A 19,962-nucleotide genomic window follows, 5' to 3' on the forward strand; every position below is an offset into this window, starting at 1 on the left:
ATACAAATTCAGTGTTTTCATCTGTAAATCATGATATGATCCTATCATACCAATGCCCTGGATGAACTGCCTGCCTCATATCCTATACATAGTTTTTACTAAATTCTCTCTCTTTTTTAAAGCTTTTATTTATTCATTTGACAGAGAGAGAGAGCGAGCGCATGCGCGCACAAGCAGGGGGAGAAGCAGGGCCCCTGGGTTCATGACCAGAGCCAAAGGCAGAGACTTAACCAACTGAGCCACTCAGGTACCCAATTCTCCCTTTTTTTCTAAGGAGATCTCTTTTTCTATTAAAGATATTGACGATTTGCCATACATGTTATTAATATTGTTGGTTGCCTTTGTTTAAGTTTTTTGACATCCAAAAGTTACCTTTTCTATTGTAAAAGGAAATTTAACCCTTTCCTTCAAGTTAATCTGTTAAATATTTATTAAGGCCCAACGCTGAAGCCTCTCAATTTTACTGAGGATAAGAACTAGTTCAAGTTCACTCAGTGGAAGGTAGAGACAAGACTGAGTTGTTGGTGGCCTAGACAAGAGAGGTGGTATCAGTGAAAGTGGAATAATATGAGAAACAGGAAACAATGCCCCAGGCAAAGATCCAAGAGGCCCCGGGCCTGGTAGATGTAGGAGAGTTGAGATCCTTCTTGGTATGTACCTCTAAGATGCCTCCGTGGTCATATGTGAGGGTATGCTCCACGGCCCAAGCATGTCGCAGAGTCACGTTTTGTGCACATTTGTGTGTGAATACATGCATGTACACAGACACGTACAGAAGCTGGAAGAGAGGAGGCAGGAGAAGCCAGAACATGACTGAAGGGCCTTTGTTGGGGAGTCAGAGGCAGACACATATCAAAGACGCCTGCTGGTGTATAGGGGGAGTAGAGAATAGAGAAAACTTAGGAATGTCTCTGTATTGCTGCAAGGACCAAGATGAGAAATCTATGGTCCTCAGAAGAAGCAGGGTACAGCTGCATGTAAACCTGGGCACTTAAGGGCAGCAAAATCTAGGTATCACTAAGAAAAGCTCTGGAACTACCCAGCCTACCAGTAGGTCTCACCTAGAGCCCCTTCAAGAACATCTAGTCACAACCCAGGGACTGAGGCTGAGGGACATTCACACTGGCTGACTGCACCCCTTTCCCACTATGCAGTTACAATAAGATTGTGATGGGATGCCTGGGTGGCTCAGTGGGTTACACATCTACCTTTGGCTCAGGTCATGGTCCCAGGGTCCTGGGATTGAGCCCTGCAAAGGGGGGCCTTGCTCACTAGGGTGTCCACTTCTCCTTCTGCCTGCTGCTTCTCCTTCCACCTGCTGCTTCTCCTCCTACTTGTGCTCACTCGCTCTCTCTCTGACAAATAAAATCTTAGAAAAAAATGTAAGACTGTCACATCTCCTTTAAGCGACACACAGAGTCACCTCTGGGGTGAAGATCTGAATCCTAGGACTAAGGTGTGTTTTTTAAGTGAACAAAGGGGACCGAGGAAAACATTCAAAACCCTCCAGCCCTGTCCTTTCCCTGTCATACTCTGATTGCAGAGGACCCTTGCCCTGGATCTCTTTCCCAGTAGCCCTACACCGGCAGGGCCTCTGTGTCTTCTGCTGATAACATTCTTTCTCTTTATTTTACATTTAAAACTCCTATGGTTTCCAGATCTCCATTTGAATGTAACATTCTTACCTTCCCAGCCAATCTGGATTCCCTGTTACAGGCCCCGCTAGCACTGGGGACACCTTCCTTCAAAGCACTCACAATCGCACTTAGGTTTATTTGTACAATTGACTGATGGGGTATGAGCCTCCCGTTTAGGACTGTAAGCACCCTGCGGGTAGGGATGGGGTCTGTTTTTACTCAAGACTGTGTCTCCCAGGCCCAGAAGAATAGACCTCCTCTAGCCAGCTCTCAGTAAATAACTTGTCAGATGAATGAATGTAAGAATTCAGAGACCTGAAGTTTCACTTATCCTCACAAAGGGGCAATTTAACCCTCTGTTTAGTACCACCAGCCAAAGGTCATTCCTGAGACTCCTCTCGACAGATGCTGCTCCTACACCAAGGCCCGCATGATTTAAGTCTCTGTGCAAACAGAGTGCGAGAAGGAAATAAACTTGTGATATTTTCTTAAAGTCACTCAACCCAGTACCCTTCCTTCTGGACCAGTAAACAATTCCTATCTATCACTTAGCTTTTGTTGGGGAAGGGAACTGATTTCATTTTTTTAAAACGAGGCATGAGCCTCCACAATCCTGAAGGGTTAGCTTCAATAAGACCTAGCTTATCAATACCCAAAGTGTGGTCCCTGGGCCACCCGCATCAGTGTCACTTGGGGGCTTGCTAGAGAGGCAGGATCTCAGCCCCACTCGTAGCCAGACCCAGGGAATCTGAATCTGCCTTTTCACAAGCTCCCTAGAGGCCTCTTATGTGCGTTTGGAATGGAGAAGCACTGACTTAAAATTAACTGTTCATTTTTTTTTAAAGCTTAGCTCCAAACAAAGCCATATGCTTTCTCTAAATGGTAAAGAAAAAGCTCAAAGAACCTTATGAGTCCCCTCTAAGCTGTGGAATTTGTGGCTAAATTTTGATTTGCCTTTTTTCTTCCCCCTCCTACTCCCTATAACACAAGAAGCACTGAGAACTCAAATATTAGCTGTGTCTGCCTAGGGCTAACCGGGACCTGGTACTATGGCTACCAAGGAAATGAGTTTAATCCTTTTTTTAAAAATTGAGTTATAACTGACATAGAAGAATGCATTTAATTCTTAATAGGTCAGTTAAGTGCTTTATCAAGACAAAAGCCAGCCGGGTGAAGGCTGAGAAGAAGATATTCACATTATAGAGAATAAAAACACAGTTTGCCTCATTTAATAACTGTTACTCCCAGAAAACACACATGATTAGTACTTTAAGTCCTAGTTTTCAACACTCTCAGGAAATGAGTTTTCTCACCTACAAGTCCCAGCCACTCAGCCCTCACTACTGTGCCTCAGGAACGAGAAAATGCTCTATATCCCTTACCCTAAGAATGCTCCCAGAGACTCCTTGCTGCAGGGATTTATCAGGCCCACTTTGTGGATAAGGAAACTGAGGCTCAGATCATGATAATGAGCAATGAGGAAACGGAGACTCAGAGTCTCACTGATGGAACCAAAGACCATTCCTAGGTCTGTCTGACAGGTAACCTTAGGATAGGGTTCTGCCCACATCATTTGGGATTGAGGGCTCCACCGCCCAACTGCATCAGAGCACACGAGGTCAGGCGCTGAGAAGGGGCTGTTCCGCCTGGACAAGTACTTCAAGAAAAACAAAAACAAAAAAACAATGGCTTTAATGGGATATAATTTACACACCGTAGAACTCACAGCATATAATTTTTAAGACAGCCAGGAACACGAACAGTTATGGAAATAAAGATGTCCTTTTCCCTCTAAAAGAAAAGCCAAAGGTGTGGTGAGCCAGTCCAGCAAGTCTTCAGGGAGCCCCATGGAGTCAGGAAGGCCTACCTTGGATTCCGTACAGCCGGTTGAGGCGTGACCGCCGGGCCTCGTCGGTATAGGGGACAGCGAGCCAGGGCATCTCACTGAAGTACTGTTTGAATGAGTCCTCGGACCTACAGAGACACACATGGAAGCAAGGCTCGGTTATCCCCAAAAGCACCACTGCAGGGTCCTCCCTGCCTTCTACCAAGCTACAGCCAGGGCTCCACAGGTTTGGCGCCCCTATTGTGCTCCTCGGATACCAGATTACGGGGTGAGGGGGCGATGGACTATTCTACCCCCTCTGGTGTACACGGAAAAGCAACAGCCTCCTCACAACAGGCAGATGTGATCTAGGCCATTCCAAGCAGCCCGCTCCCTGGGTCCTAGCAATTGAACTCCGGCCCAACTTCTCATTTATCAGCAGCGATAGGTAGCACTTCTATAAGCAGCCTAGGTGTCCATGGACACTGCATTCCCATGACACTTCTAGTCTGTGCGTATGACAGTGTATAAGCACACTCTTAACCAAGCGGAAGCCTGGGATTCCATGTATAAAAAAAAACTATAAGAACGACAGATCTAACCACAGTGATAGGAAGCAGATGAGGGGCTCCCCGGGGCTGGGGTTTGAGGGTGCGGACTGAGAAGGCACCTTGTGATGATGGAAATGGGTACATACACTGGTCAACATACATTGGGTACATACACATACATACAAGGGTACATACACTGGTCAACAATCATTGAATTGTACGAAAGTGATACTTCAATAAAGTTTTTTTTTTTAAGATTTATTTATTTGACAGAGAGAGAGAGAGAGAGATCACAAGTAGGCAGAGAGGCAGGCAGAGAGAGGAAGGGAAACAGGGTCCCTGCTGAGCAGAGACTTTTTTTTTTTTTTTTTAAGCTTTAAAAAAGCGACTGCTCCATGGGTTATGCCTTCAAATCTAATCCCCAGTCCCATGCAGAGATGGGGATCTGGGGATGGAGCACGGCACAGTGCAGACTTCAAAGAGACAGAAGGGGGGGCACCTGGGTGGCTCAGTGGGTTGGGCCACTGCCTTCGACTCGGGTCATGATCTCAGGGTCATGATCTCAGGGTTGTGGGATTGAGCCCCAGCATCGGGCTCTCTGCTCAGCAGGGAGCCTATTTCCCCCTCTCTCTCTGCCTGCCTCTCTGCCTACTTGTGATCTCTGTCTCTGCCAAATAAATAAATAAAATCTTTAAAAAACAAAAACAAAGAGCAGAAGGCCCTCGGTGTGCTGGCATCCTGGAGAATGTTCTGTGAACAGGGACTTAAGAAGCAGGAGCACCTGGTAGCTCGGTCTGAATGGGACCTGGGGTTTTGTGATGAAGGAGGGTCATTGATGAGTAAAACTAATAAGAGGGCCTGAAGCAGAGGAAGTCGCAGTGAAAAGGACCTGACATGCTCCAGGAGTAGACTTCACCCTTATTGTCTTTAGGACAGCCCCAAGGCCAAGCATGTGGCCAGAGTGAGGGGAAATTGTGGCACAGCCATTCCAGACAGGTGTCAAATTTCATGAGCCTCTGGCTCTTTCCTTCCCATCCTTCCCTTCCAAGCCCTTTCATCGTAATCCAAAACGCTGAACACATCAGAAAATCACATCCTGATCTCTAATGACCCAGGCTGGAAGTGGACAGGCCTCAACATTTACAGCAAGGACAGGTTTTTCTCGGCTCCCCTTCAGACAGCTGTGTGAGGAAATCTGAAATGTATCTCTCCGTTTGCCAATCATCCCACATAAGCCTTCCCCAACCCCCATCTCCACACTCTACCCTTGGGAGGTGAGGAGATGGTAAGGCCAGAGAAACGCATGTTAACCACCTCTGGAAAAGGAAACCACATAGCCACACGCCCCAGCTCGCGTTACCTGTCCGCACTAACAAAGATGATCTCAAATTTCTGGCCTGCCTCCTTGATCTTCCGGTAGGATTCCACCAGGACCCGGGTGAGGCTTCGGCAGGGTGGGCACTGCAAGAGGAAAGGGGGATCCTGCAGCCTGACGCTGGGTCTGGCCTTCCCATTTCCCAGCCACTTGCCAAGAGAGACCGGGTAAGCAGGACCCAAATAGGACTGGGAGAGCAAAACCCAGCTTATTCATGGGTGCATCCCACCCACACAGGGCATGCCAAGGGGCGGCAGTTCAAACAAACCCCCCATAGAGACTGCTGGAAGCCTCATCAGAAGGGGTCAGGAAGACTATCCTTTCAGACCAGTCAAAAGAAGTCATCTTCTTGCTGCCATCATCATTCATAATAATAAGCGCCCATAACATGCCAACAATGCGTCAGGTACCGGAGGAGGTAAGAACACTGGGGAGACGTGCCCGAGCAGTAACACCTCCAAGAGCCCACCACGATGGGCCCTGCTGGCAACATCCCCGCTCCCTTCCGTCTGGACTGAACACTCACCCAGTGTGCGGAGAAATAGACTCCCACGTGAGACCCCTCCAGGCTGCTGCTCTCCAGGGACTGTCCATTATTTCTAAGCAAGGGCCCTGCAATGACTTCCCTGAAGGGTTTAGGTCCCCAAGGGAATTCCAAACCTGAAAACAGGCAACAGATGGTGAGAACGTTGTTAAGATTCTTCCTTACCGCCTCTGGCCCAAGAGACCTCGGAGAGGCACAGCCCGACAGCGTTACCATCAAACAGTACTAGTACTTGTTAACACAAGCGTAGACTCTGGGGCTAAAACACAGGGACACAGGTGGAATCCATTCGTGGCAGAGCCCCACCTACCTCTGAGACAGTGGTTCCTGAACCCAGGTGATCACAGGGCCCATCTACTGGGCAGGGTGGGGGGTTGGAAAGTTACGGAAGCCTGGGTCACATTCCGAGTCTTGGAATCTGGGGCTAAGGCTGAAGAGGTATGTCCAAAACATGGCCAAAGAGACTCCCCGGGTAGGTCTCTGATGCTGGGCCAGGCTGGGGAATCACTGCCTCATGGAGTTTCCTCAAGTCCAGCCCTGGAACCTCCGCAGCTCCCAACTCTGACGGCGTTTTAGAGTCAGCCAGGGAATTTTTGAAAATACGATGTTCCTGGGGCCCACCCCCAAAGATTCTGATGCGGTTGGTCTGGGCTGGGGCCCGGGGAACCCAGTGAGAATTAAATCCAGTCAAAGGAAAGAGTAAAACTCACTCAACCCAGATGTTCTACATTCTGATGACACGTAAGCCCCAGGCAGGAAGAGCAACAGAACAGTGTTTTCTCACGGGGTGGTCCGTGGACCACTGCCTCAGAAATTGCCTCGGGTGGGGGAGATGGGAGAAGCACAGACTGGTTAAAAATGCAAGTGGCCAAGCCCACCACAAAACAAAGGGACCCTAACATCTCTGGAGGTGGGGCTGGGAACTCTGCATTTTTAACCAGCTCAGAGTAGAGAGAGAGTGTGTGTGTGCATGTGCGTGCATGCGCTTGTGTCTGTGTGTGTGTGTGTGATCCGAGAAAGTGAAGACTGGGTTCTACCAGGCCTGGGTTTTAACTGAGGGCTATTCTTTGAAGCAGGTGAAATTTTTACCGGAAGAATCCGTGACCAGGGTTGAATCCCCTAATCAGGAAGTGAGGAAGGGAAGACCTCACGACACTTGAGGGCTCCAGTGCGGCAGGGAGAGAACCAGAGCTCGGACAGCCAGTGAGCAGGACGGTGATAAGCACTCGGCCGCTCACCCGGCTAGTCAGCAAGGCCTACGCTGCGGGACTTGAGCAGCACCAAGAAATGAGGTCAGTCACCTCCGGGGCCAGGAGAGCGACACAGAGACTGTGACTTTGCGATGGTGAGAGTTTAAAAAGACAAAAAGCCCACAACCTTCGAGTCCGCCTCTAATTGTTAAGGTGACAGTTACTATGGACACAGCACCGAAGTCCGTCTCCGGGCTCTCATGGCTTCTCACTCAGCCCTCAAAACCGAACTTCCCTTTTCCCATTCCATCTCCTTTGGCCCATGAATTAAAGCCCCCAGCAGAGACATTCTCATCTCTTTAAAAATCTTAACCGTGACCTGGAGAATACTGTAACTTCCTCATGGCCATACGCTCTTGCCGAGTAAACCCGCTCATAGACATTTCATATGCATGATCTCTGCCACTGGGGACGAATCAGGGTAGGGGGACGGAGCGGGGAGTCCGGGATGGCCACGTCAAGGTCCTACCTTCTGGGTCATCGCGGATCACCAGCAGCCCATTCCTGCACACGACCTTCCCGGTGGTGGCGTCTAGGAATATTAGTGAGGGAATGTTGGAAATGCGGTATTTGTTCCAAAGTTTAAGCTGTAAGAAGAACAGTGAAACAGGTGGTTAAGTCCAAGCCACACGAATTGCAGCGTCCCTTGTGCGCTTCAGGCCCGAGCGGTGAACACACTGAAGTACAGATCAACCAACAAGCGAAGCTGCAGGCCCATGCACCCATGGGCCCCTCTGGGGCAGGGCAGGGCTTCTGAGTCCCACCCAGGCAGGAAGGGAGGCTTTTTGTCGGTGCCTCTCAACCCTTCTGAGCGTGCAGGCGCTCCTCTGCTTCCCCGGCTCTGCTGTGCCCCCTGAGCCCCAAAGGAGAGGGGACAAAAATGAGAAATGTAGCAAACCATAAAAGTTAAGATAAAAATAAAAAAAATAACCGGTTTCCCGCACCTGGAGCGCCGGCAGTGTCCGTGTGTGCCACTCACCCACAAACAAGGGGGAAGCAGCATCCTGAGCCAGCCCCAGCCCTCAGTTCTCGGTGCCACTTAAAACAACCCACAGTCTACTGGCAGACTCTTGAGGATGGCTGTGCGAACAGCCCAGGACACGGAGCTGAGTGGGGGCCGGCTCCCTTCCTGTGCTCTCAGCCATCGGGGTGAACACCATTCAGGTGGGCCACTGGGCGCTCTGGAACTTGACTGCCAAGCCCAGAGAGTGACATAATTACACAAAATGTCCAACTACCAAGGTGGCTCCAGAGAAGAAAGAAACCAGGGGAAACAGAAGAATGGCCCACTGGTGATTTAACTGCAGCCTCCCTTCCGGGGGCCGGGGGCCCAGGCAAGGGGGCCGGCCGCCTGGGCATTGGCAGAATGGGGCACGGATGTGTCCAAAGGAAGCAGGCACCAGAAGTGCAGCTGCACAGAGCAGATTACTGTTTTCAATCCAATCCCGAGCAGCAAGGGAGTCGGGTGGGGTATATACCAAGAAGTGTGAGGGCTTCCCCTGTCTGTGGAGACCTGAGTCTTGGCAGGAAAGGCTGTGGGACCCCACCTCCAACTGGCTGGGTCCCGCCTTCACAGTGGGCTTCTGAACCAGCCCTTCGAGCACGTCGTTTGCACTGCCCAGAGCTGCATCATTCCAGAGAAACCTGATAGAGGCTGCAGCGTCTACATGTTTAGAAGAAGTTGTTCGGGGCCCCTGGGTGGCTCAGTGGGTTAAAGCTCTGCCTTCGGCTCAGGTCGTGATCCCAGGGTCCTGGGATTGAGCCCCACATCGGGCTCTTTGCTCAGCAGGGAGCCTGCTTCCTCCTCTCTCTCTGCCTGTGCCTCTCTGCCTACTTGTGATCTCTGTCTGTCAAATAAAATAAATAAAATAAAAATAAAAATAAAAAAGAAGAAGAAGTTGTTCAATGACAGAACAAGACCATCCTGTTGCTGGGTTTGCTCCGAAAGTTCGCTAGTGCGAGGATCCAGCCAGGTTAATAAGCTTGAAAGAGGGCAGGGAGGAAGATGAAGTGACTTCTCTGGTTTAAAAAGTAATTACTGGGGCGCCTGGGTGGCTCAGTGGGTTAAGCCGCTGCCTTCGGCTCAGGTCATGATCTCAGGGTCCTGGGATCGAGTCCCGCATCGGGCTCTCTGCTCAGCAGGGAGCCTGCTTCCTCCTCTCTCTCTCTGCGTGCCTCTCTGCCTGCTTGTGATCTCTCTCTGTCAAATAAATAAATAAAATCTTTAAAAAAAAAAAAATAAAATAAAAAATAAAAAGTAATTACTGGGAAAGAAAAGTAATGATTGGAAACAATGAGAAATGTAGCAAACCATAAAAGTTAAGATAAAAATCAGCCATGACTCACCACTTATGAAAGCTGGGACAGCTTCACATTTCTACCAGCGGTCAATGAGAGAGCCCATTCCTCAGTATTCTTACCAGTGTTAGTTTTTTGTTGTTGTTGCTGTTTTAATTTGACAGGAAGAAATGAAGCCTTGTTTTTGTTGCTTATCTTTTACTCATTGATCTTTAGGCATCTCATGTCTCACTATTGTAAGCACACTGTTTCTTCCCCATATTTTTTTGTGACTGGTGAGTGCTAAAATGCACTCAGCAGATACTAACTGGCACTTACCAACTTAGCATTAACCTCCCTCCTTAACTCCGCACAAAAGATGCAAGAAAGAACAAGGCAGATGAAGTCATTGCCTTCTCAGAGCTTCTTTTTTTTTTTTTAAGATTTTATTTATTTATTTGACAGAGAGAGACCACAAGTAGGCAGAGAGGCAGGCAGAGAAAGAGAGAGGAGGAAGCAGGCTCCCTGCTGAGCAGAGAGCCCGATTCGAGGCTCGATCCCAGGACCCTGGGATCATGACCTGAGCCGAAGGCAGAGGCTTAACCCACTGAGCCACCCAGGCGCCCCAACTTCACAGAGCTTTTATTCTAGTGTGAGTGACACACAACAAAACAAACAAGACTAGAGCAGTAATTTCAGATACTTGAATAAAAGAAAAAAGAGCAGGCTAAGAGCAAAGGCATCCTGAGGGGGGTAGTGGTACCTACTTCAGAGAGAGATCAGGGAAGGCTATCTTTGAAGAAACGACATTTGAGTACCAACCCCTGATAGGAGACAGAGTAGGATATAAATCGGAAATCATCACTGCCTGCAAGCTCTCAGGGGTCACGGGCCTGCATGAGGTTCTCCAAGGATAGGACACGGCTACAGATGGAAAGGCACTCCCGGGCAGATACAGGGGCAACCCACTAAAGACTGAGAAGGAGTGACAAGTGACAGAGGAGGAAAACAGGAAGACTCTGGTGTCCCAAAAGGCAGGTGGTAGAAGTGTTTTGGGGCGGAGAGATTAGACTCCTGTGTCAAATGCCACTGAGACATTGAGTTTGATGAGGACAGAGAACCAACCAGCGGATATGGCAACCAAGGTGATTCACGACCTTGACCAGTCAAGAAATCAGTAATGCAAGGATGAAAGACTGAGGGAATGGAAGACAGAGGGCCTGGGTGCTGCTCTGTCCAGGACACACACCTGGAGTGGGAGGGGGACCAGACAGACTCGAATCTGCTTGCCAACACGAGACACCTAGCAGAGGACAATAATTAAAGGAAAGGTTGTACAGGGGAAAAGAAAATGGCAGAGAAGAGGCTAAAGTGGTGACAACAGCCGACTTTCCCTTAGAGTTTTGCTGTAAAGGGAGCAGAGCACAGGACTGTAGCTGGAAAAAAACAGGATGAGGTCAGAGAGAGGATATTTTAAAGATGAGGTCAGGGGGTGGATATTTTATAGATGGGAGATACTTTAACATATGCTGTTGGGAATAATCCAGATCAGGAAAAAACTGATGAGAAGGAAAAATCCAGGAACAAAGCTGGTGAGTAGGCCAGAAGGTGGGATCGAGATCATAAATAGAAAGACAGAGCTGGAAAAACAGCTAACTTTTGAATGTAGAGTATACTCTTACTTCAAAGCACGTTGGAGCCTGCATAGAAAGCCATGCTATTTGTAAATAAAGGTAACTTTAGCTTCTTTTTTCAACCTTTATACCATTTCTTTCCTTTTCTTATAGAACTAGATTGGCTGGAATTTCCAGAACAGAACAGTAAGTAGCAAGCATCTCTAACTTTTCTACCTGATCGTAATGGATAGATCTTTTACTATCATATGTAATTTCAGCCCTTGGTGTGAGATATTCTTTACACGATTATTATTTAGCTGTAAAAGGAAGGGAATTCTGATACATGCTATAACATGAATGAACCTTCTGGACACCACGCTAAGTGAAAGAAGCCAGTCACAAAAAGACCAACACTGTGTGATTCCATTTCCATGAGGTACTTAGAGTAGTCCAAGTCGTAAAGACAGAAATTATAATGGTGGTTGCCAGGGGCTGGTGGACGGTGGAGACGGAAGAAATGTGGCATTAATGGGTTTACAGTTTCAGTGTTTTTCTTTTAAAAACTGATTCACTTCTTTGAGAGTGTGAGATAGAGAGAGAGAGAGAGAGAACGTGCGCGTAAGGGAGTATCAGCTCGATCTCACGACCCTAAGATCATGACCTGAACCAAAACCAAAAGTCGAGCACTTACCCTACTAAGCCACCCCAGTGCTCCTAGAATTTCAGTTTTACAAGATCAAAAGAGTTACAGGGATGGATGGTGGTACTGGCTACACATTGATGTGAATATATATAACACTATTGAACTGTACACTTAAACATGGTTACGATGGTAAATTTCATGTCATGTCTATTTCACCAAAAAAAAAAAAAAAAAAAAAAAGCCTCCCATTACTTTTTGACCAGGAATGGATGGCTACTTTATGGGTATTTCCCCTCCCAACATTTTATTTATTTATTTGACAGAGAGTGAGAACACAAGCAGGGGTGATGGCACGCAGAGGGAGAGGGAGAAGCAGGCTCCCCGCTGAGCAGGAAGCCCGACATGCGACCGGATCCAAGGACCCTGGGATCATGACCTGAGTCAAAGGCAGACGCTTAACTGACTGAGCCACCCAGGAGACCACATGGTTATTCTTTTGATCTGTTGCAATGTATTTCATTAGTAGTCTTTAACTGCAAGGTTAAACCATCCTTGGCTTCCTAGAAGAAATCTTCCCTGGTCACACTTATTATTAAGGGATCCCAGCTACCATCTTTCCCAGGCCTTGGGGCTCCCACAAACAAAGAGCATCTGGCTACAGACCTTCTTTAGGGGCAGCCCAACTGTTCCCTAAAGTAAATTGCAGCCTGTGAGCCTGAAATATAAAAATGGAAGATTTGTTGTGATTAGAATAGAGGCACCCACATTGCACTTGAAATGTAAGCATTGGCTTACTGGCTAGGTCTTTTTAAAGGACAGGTAGCTTCTGGTACCCAGGCAACCTAGCGCCTAGAAGCTGAGCCAACCCAGTGTGAGTCAGGGCCATTCCCCAGTTGACATAATAAAAGGGGGACCTGCAGGTTGGCTGGCCTGCCGGGTGATACCCTACGGGCATTAGTACAATACCTTTTAAGACTCTAAGAACAAAGATGCTGTCTCACTACCCCGCACAAATTAAAAAAAAACAATTTGTTCTGGGTCCCTCCTGTAGGCAGAAGGACTAGAAAATCCTTCCTCCGTCCCACCCTTAATCATCAGAAATCATTCTTTTCTCTTAGTATCCTTCTTGGAAAGGTAAGAAACCTCTTCAGAATCCCCCTAACCCTTCCGTTCCCTCCCTCCTTACTACGTATGCCCCCCCTTTCTTTCTCATTGGGGCTCAGGGGAGACAGGAGGTCTTGGCTTATGTTTTATCCACAGTTGTTGGATCTTTTGTTTCCAAATAAAGGCCCACTGGTTCAATGGAAAGTAATGATGCTCATCACTGACACTGCAAAGTCCATCCTTCTGTAGACTAATACATCATGATATAATTTTATAGAAAAATGATTTACTGAGGAACTTCCGGCATTCACAGGTGATGCACAGACTGCGCAGGCCCGTCCTTTTTGGGCTGCCGCATCACGACCGCCCTGCTCTGAGTCAGTGCAGAAGGCACGGGAATGATCTTTCTAAGGATGTCCATTTTGATACCTCAGTCAGAAAGTGAACCTTATGTTAGAAAAGTCACAGAGGTCCTCTTTGATGATTCTCTTATGCTGACTGGAAAGGAGAAATGCCAGAGCTTGAAGAAATGATCCCAAGACTCACCCTTGTGTATTTTCAAGTGTGTGTGACATCTCACATCCACTAACGGTTTTCAAAGAGGCCTCTTAAAGCAGGTTTCATAACCATTTTGGTGTTGTGGACACTTTGGAGGATAAAAGCTACAGATCCTTTCCCCAGAGAAAAATGCACATTCACAAAAAAAGTCTGTGTGTCATTTCACAGATTTTGTGAACTCCCTGAGGGCTGCGGTCAACCTATCTGATCCCAAGTGGCCTATGGACCCCAGATGATGACCTCCACCATCTTGGGAGTTCCTCGTAGGGCACGGCTTGACCTTGATTCAACTGAGAGAGCTACGATAGTGCCCCATCCATAAAACTCCCTCTAATAAAAATCAGCATTTGCCTAAACTCTGAGATGATGTAACAGTGAAGAGTGGGAGGTTATATCCTGGTCCCACGCTGCTGCTACACTCCTGAACTCTGTCGGAACCAACTACTGCCCACGGCCTCCAATTCATCCTCTGCCTTCACGATGCTAAAGATCAGAACCACCCAGGACGGAGTGCCGACTGTACCCTGTTTCTTTGTTTTAAAGATTCATATATTTAATGAGGGAGAGAGAGAACATGAGACAGGGCCCCCTGATGTCTCAGAAGGAGAAGCAGATGCTCTGTTGATCTGGGAGCCCGATGCAGGACTCGATCCTGAGACTCCAGGATCATGACCTGAGCCAAAGGCAGTCGCTTACCCGACTGAGCCACCCAGGTGCCCCTGACTGCACTTAGTTTTAAGGATCTCCAAGGAAGGAGTTCCTCTTCCTTCCTGGTGTGATATTAGAGCATTTCATCAGAGACAGGAACCAGAGTCGGGGCCTTCTCACGCTCTTAGAGCTCCTCCTTCTTGGGAGGAAATCCGGCAGTGCAGAATGAACATGGGTGCCAGCAGGCCGGGTTCACCTCCCGGCCTTGACCTCTCAGTGGGCGTCAGTAGGAGACACGGTTATGGAGCTTAGGCGGGTCACGCCTGCTTGCCTGGAGCAGTAATGCCCACGCCTTGGGTCGAATTTGAAACTTAGGTGAGGTGACAGGGGAGGAGACGCTGTGAAAACCAAAGCACAGTACACATGGGACACGTCACTAGGGTCTGCATCCAATTTATGCTTATTGCCCCCTTGTCTTGTCAGCTTCCTCTTAAAAAAAAAAAAAAAACAAACATTTTCCTGTCAGCTCTGTTATAAAGTTAATCAATCAAACACATAGTTAGTGGGCTGTATATAGAACTCCCTGGAAAATGGGATTTCCTTCTGTCGAGGTGGTATTTTTGCCATGAGCACCTTCTGCAAAACACATACCTATTTTTTTTTAATATTTTATTTATTTATTTGACAGACAGAGATCACAAGCAGGCAGAGAGAGAGGAGGAAGCAGGCTCCCCGCTGAGCAGAGAGCCCAATGCGGGGCTCGATCCCAGAACCCTGGGATCATGACCTGAGCCAAAGGCAGAGGCTTTAACCCACTTAGCCACCCAGGTGCCCCAAAACACATACCTATTTTGAGGCCAGGTTTATGAAGTCTGTTGGCTTCCCCCCACCCCCCTCCTCTGCCTGCCCTTCCGTTTTGGACTTCCAGATTTTCAAGGGGCATCTGGAAATTGTTTTGAGTAGACTCCGTGGACTCTGCTCTTCTCGTTCCTCAGAACTCTGACACGTGTGACACGTGTGGTTCGGACAGGACTCTCAGCTTGGCCTCCTCACCTTGTGGCAGGTGACCTCGGGGTCAAATGCAGTGTGCCTGGGGTGGAGGTGCTGGGGAGGAGGGAGGACCCCAGGCTGGCTGCGCCCCACCCCCATCCCCGCAGCCTTTGAACCAGACACTGGAGAGAAAAGGCTCCCAGCAACCTCAGCATGTGGACAGGGCCTCCCTGGCTGGCATGGCTGCAGCTGGAGACAAACGAGTGATGTTCATATCCAGTGCCTGCCCTGTCTCGGGTGACCATCTGGCCAAACGTCCACCCCGAGTTCAGTCCGACGATAGTCGGACTGGCTGTGCTACCTCCTTTCGGAGCTGCCCAGAGGCCAGGTGACGTGGGCAGAAGAGGTCGCAGCAAACCCTCTGGGCACAGAGATCTAAGGGCTTAGAACTAGTCTGCCAGATTCAGAAGCAAGGCAACAGAGATGAGATGGGAAAAAAAAGGCAGAAGAGACAGTATTAGCTCAGCTTGGCAGAAATCAACAAGGATGACAAAATGGGCTATTGAGTTACTTGAAAGTTCCCGTTCCTCGGCTGGCGGCTGGTTCTGGTTAGCAAAGCCGAGGCTGTGGTTGGAGCTATCATCCTAGGAATGCCGGCCAGGAACGCTTCTCCAGTGACCCACGAAACAATGAAGCAAATATCAAAAGGGACAGGGCTGGGAACCGGCAAACTGCAAAATGGCACGCTCGAAAGCCGAGCGCTTCTGACACACGGGGAGGAATCTGTCAGCACCCACAGATGCCACAGGGAAATGCAACCTGGCGATTTCCGAGAAGCCCCAACTCTGGAGGGTGACTCAGAATCTGTCTCTCGTTCCGAGGTCTGGGCCTTGCACTTGACTGGGGGTCCAAGTTTTTACTTAACAGCTGCTGCAAATCTATGGGATCAAACCCAAAGCTAACACAGATGTAAGATTCATCAGCAAGCTCCCTGGCAAGGTCGGAGAGCCTTCTTAGGCAAGGCTTCCCCGTGCCCTTCCACCAACTGCTGACCACAAAGCCTTAAAAGCATCCCCACCCTTCCTAAATGAACACTACTGAAGTTCATTATCTATACAGTCGGAGAGAAAAGAAGCCCTCCACACACAATCTGGAGGCAGCCCATAAGGCTGCAGGTTATTTAGCATAGGCTCTGGAGCCCAGACTGGCCAGATCTAATTCTGCTCTGGCCACCCGCTGGTTGGTGACCTCAGACAAGCTATCTCACTTCTCTCTTGGTTTTCTCATCTGCAAAGTGGGGATAACAGGGGCACCTGGGTGGCTCAGTGGGTTAAGCTGCTGCCTTCAGCTCGGGTCATGATCCCAGGGTCCTGGGATGGAGCCCCACATTGGGCTCCTTGCTCAGCAGGGAGCCTGATTCTCTCTCTGCCTCTCCCTGCCACTCTGCCTGCTTGTGTGTACCCTCCCTCTCTGACAAATAAATAAATAAAATCTTAAAAAAAAAAAATGGGGATAACAACACCTCTACCTTTGGCTAGAAGTTGTGAAGATTTAGATTATGTTCCATGAAGTGCTTAGACAGAGCCAGCATGGATGGGGTACTAGAGGGTTAGTTAGCTGCTGTGATTACTATCAATTACTATTATTGTTGCTGTTGTCACTACTGTCATCGCAGGATCACTCTCAGTGCTCCAGCAGAACCCTCTCCCAGAGGTAAGATGAAACCTTGTTCCTGAGGCATGATTCCAGCATGATCTGTCCTGTGACTGAAATTTTAGCCTGGTACAGCTGTTGGCTGGCCAAGTTCACGCCCGGATACATGTTATGTGTTCAATGGATGATGGGTGACCAAGTGGGATGAAGGACTGGAAGGGAGGGCACACTGTGGAGGGGCCAGCCAGACGAGACGCCTAGCTAACCACTAGCTAAGGGCCCCCTGACGTCTAAGACTCTTCCCAGGGCCCTGGGACAATTGGAGGCCCAGAAGGCTTTTTAAATTGAAGAACAAATTGTTCAAAACAAGTGCTGGTGGAATTAGAGCTCTTCTCCCTTTCTCTGATGGGGTCTTAGACTCCTGCACCCTCTTCATCTTCCCACCTCTCCTTTGCCTGAAGCCAACACAGAGAACTGACCAGCAGGTGAGACCAAGGGAAAGAGGCAGGCGATGGGCCAGGCTGAGGACGAGAAACCAAAGTCCTCCTCGAGGATTTGCACTCATGAACCTGGAGTGATGATCAATGCTCCCTTCACCATAGCTCCTTCCCAAAGAGGGTCCATGCCCCATGGGTCACAGAGTGTGAGGTTCAGGAAAGAACACGTCCACCTGCTTCCCGCAGGCACAGGTATCAGGCCTTACACGCGCCACACACCCTCCTTCTGGGATCATCTCTGCCACTGAAGGCTGTACTAAACACAAAAGACAAGACTGGGTTGGAGTGACATTAAAAAATTGATCCTTCATTACTCTAAATATCAGAACGGTAAGTTTTCTAACCAACGGATCACTGACTTAGCTGGGTTATGGGATCCAATATTGGCTCTCGTTGCCTGCCAGCATGAATCAAAGTTCTGCAAGACAGAAACAACGGGGGTGAAATACTGGGTCTGCCTTCAGGAATCTTACAGTTTACCAGTTGAAAAGGATTACATTGACAGATGTTACCTTTTATCTGTTTTACCACAATTAAAAAAAAAAAAAAAAGATGGAAACACAGGACGTCTGGGTGGTTCAGCTGGTTAAGCATCTGCCTTTGACTCAGGTCAGGATCCCGGGATCCTGGGATCAAGCCCCACATGGGGTTCCTTGCCCAGCACGGAGCTTGCTTGGCCCTCTGCCTGCCGCTCTCCCTGGTCCTGCTCGAGCGCTCTCTTGCTCTCTCTCTCTGACAAGTAAATAAATACATAATCTTAAAAAGGGAGGGCGGGGCGGGGGGGGTGGAACCATGACTACTTTGTCCAGGCCCAGGGCAGATCACAGCAACTGCCAAGAGGAAGGAAGACACGGTGCAGGAGGTAGGTTTGCTCCATCTCAGGGGATGCAGCGGGAGAAAAATGTGGTGACCACCCCCCCCAACTCCTGTTTATTAGTGCCCAGGTCAGCTGCTGGTTCCTATGCTAGCGGAGGGGGTGGAGGAAACGACTTCTCTGGCCTTGTAGCACTTGCAGCACAGGTAGGGGAACCGGGCCAGGAGACAGCCTGACGGAGTGAGGGAATGCCAGTCACTCACTGGTGCTGTGCGGACTTAAGTTCTTGTGAGCCTCACCTTGCTCTGCATGAATTCTTTTACAACAGAAATCGCTCTGCCCCTGGTTGGAGAGGTGCCGGAATGGTATGGCACTTCCTTTTATTCAAGAGTTGTCTCTCCTCAGCAGCGGCCAGCCCTCCAGCACACGCCGCACCCGTCCACAGCAAGCCAGCCTCTGCCTTATCCTGCGACTCCAGCGCACTGTCAAATGCACGGCTGGTTCCCAGGTTGAAGGGCCACACACGGTCTTGGGCACAAACCAACCACTATCCCTTAATCCTTTCTCCCAGGGGATCGCTACGTTCTGACAGCCCCCCAGCTTTACTGCATCGAGGTGGGAAGCAGTGTGGCCAGCAAGCGCTCAGGCTCTGGGTGCAGACAGCATCCACTGGAACCTTTGCTCTGCTGCCTCGGCCAGATTGGTCTCTCCAAGCCTCTGGCTCTTCAATGGTGAAACAGTCCGGTAGTACCCATCTCCTGGGAGAATCACGCACGTATGTACTCAGAACGGCCCCTGGCCCCCAGCAAGCACTCACATGAGGACACGTCTAACATGTGCCCTTCCAGGTTGTACATCAGAAAGCCCACTGAGGGCAAGGGCTCTGCACACAGTCACACTGCCAAGAGCACTTAACAGGGAGTCATAGACTTGGGTGATTGGGACAGCTTAGCGGCCCTGGTCCACTGGGAGCCAGGATGAGAACATTCTACAAGAGAATTTCTGCTGGGGTGCCTGGGTGGCTCAGTGGGTTAAAGCCTCTGCCTTCGGCTCAGGTCATGATCCCAGGGTCCTGGGATCTAGCCCCACATCAGGCTCTCTGCTCTGCAGAGAGCCTGCTTCCTCCTCTCTCTCCCTGCCTGCCTCTCTGCCTACTTGTGATCTCTGTCTGTCAAATAAATAAATAAAATCTTTAAAAAAAAGAGAGAGAGAGAGAACTTCTACCAGCAGGTAAGCAGATCAAGCCTGACAAAGGAAGGGAGAGCAGAGGAGTCTCTACTTCCCCAGCAACGATGCTGGGGGTGGGGCAACAGCTCCCCTTCTTCGTGGAAATGAAGACAACACTGCAGGCTGCCCCCCCAGTCTGTGGACCCTTCTTTCTGTGGAGTGACAGAAATTGACTAAGAAACGCTCACAAGCACCTGAGGCGCAAGGGGGGCTGATGGTGGCCATGTGGGTGGGCATGAGAAATTAAAAAATAAAAAAGGAGTGTCCCCCACGGCTTGGAGACCCGGGTCTAGCGGCAGTGGGCCCCCATCTTGTGAGTCTGGTGACAAAGAGCATGGGAAGGAGGCTGCATCCCACATGCAACCAGCAGCGGAAGAAGTCCGCAGGGAGCTGAAGCCCAGTGGCCTCCTCCTCCCTCTTTCTCAGAACTCACTCACCAACCAACTCTGTCACCAAACGTCCTTGCAGAAGGCCACACCTTGGGATCGGCCTCAATCAACAACAACAGCAAATTATTAAGATTCTAAATGATGTCCACCAACATAAACACAACATAAACACAAAAATGTTAGTATTTTCTTCTTGCCCTTTCAAAATTGCTGAAATGCAAAATATTTCTTTCCTTCCTCTGCCCATAGTTCATTGGCGCTCTAGTTCCCTGTGGCCTTGGAGAATTTCGTTCCTCAATGCTTGCAACCTTGGAACCTGGTATCATTTGTAACACTAATTAAAGAGGTTCGTTGATTCTGCTAT

General features: G+C 49.1%; 1 protein-coding gene and 2 long non-coding RNA genes across 3 annotated transcripts in view; 1 reads left to right on the forward strand and 2 right to left on the reverse strand.

The window, feature by feature from the left end:
• Positions 1-19,962, reverse strand: part of LOC309851678 — a 355,127-nt gene that overhangs the window by 21,129 nt on the left and 314,036 nt on the right. The window lies entirely within an intron of this gene.
• Positions 1-19,962, reverse strand: part of NXN (nucleoredoxin) — a 151,834-nt gene that overhangs the window by 19,189 nt on the left and 112,683 nt on the right. Inside the window, exons 2-5 of the mRNA XM_082707162.1 lie at positions 7,652-7,769; positions 5,915-6,048; positions 5,374-5,474; positions 3,505-3,611 (exon numbers count right to left, since the gene is read on the reverse strand). Coding sequence (XP_082563288.1) covers positions 3,505-3,611; positions 5,374-5,474; positions 5,915-6,048; positions 7,652-7,769 — 460 coding nt within the window. The remainder of the gene's footprint in view (positions 1-3,504; positions 3,612-5,373; positions 5,475-5,914; positions 6,049-7,651; positions 7,770-19,962) is intronic.
• On the forward strand, positions 11,245-12,746 carry LOC309851703. The gene is made up of 2 exons (XR_014304883.1): positions 11,245-11,279; positions 12,042-12,746. It is a non-coding gene; the product is annotated as an uncharacterized lncRNA (long non-coding RNA).

This window comes from Mustela nivalis (genome assembly GCF_964662115.1).
Source record: "Mustela nivalis genome assembly, chromosome: 17".
NCBI classification, from domain to species: domain Eukaryota; kingdom Metazoa; phylum Chordata; class Mammalia; order Carnivora; family Mustelidae; genus Mustela; species Mustela nivalis.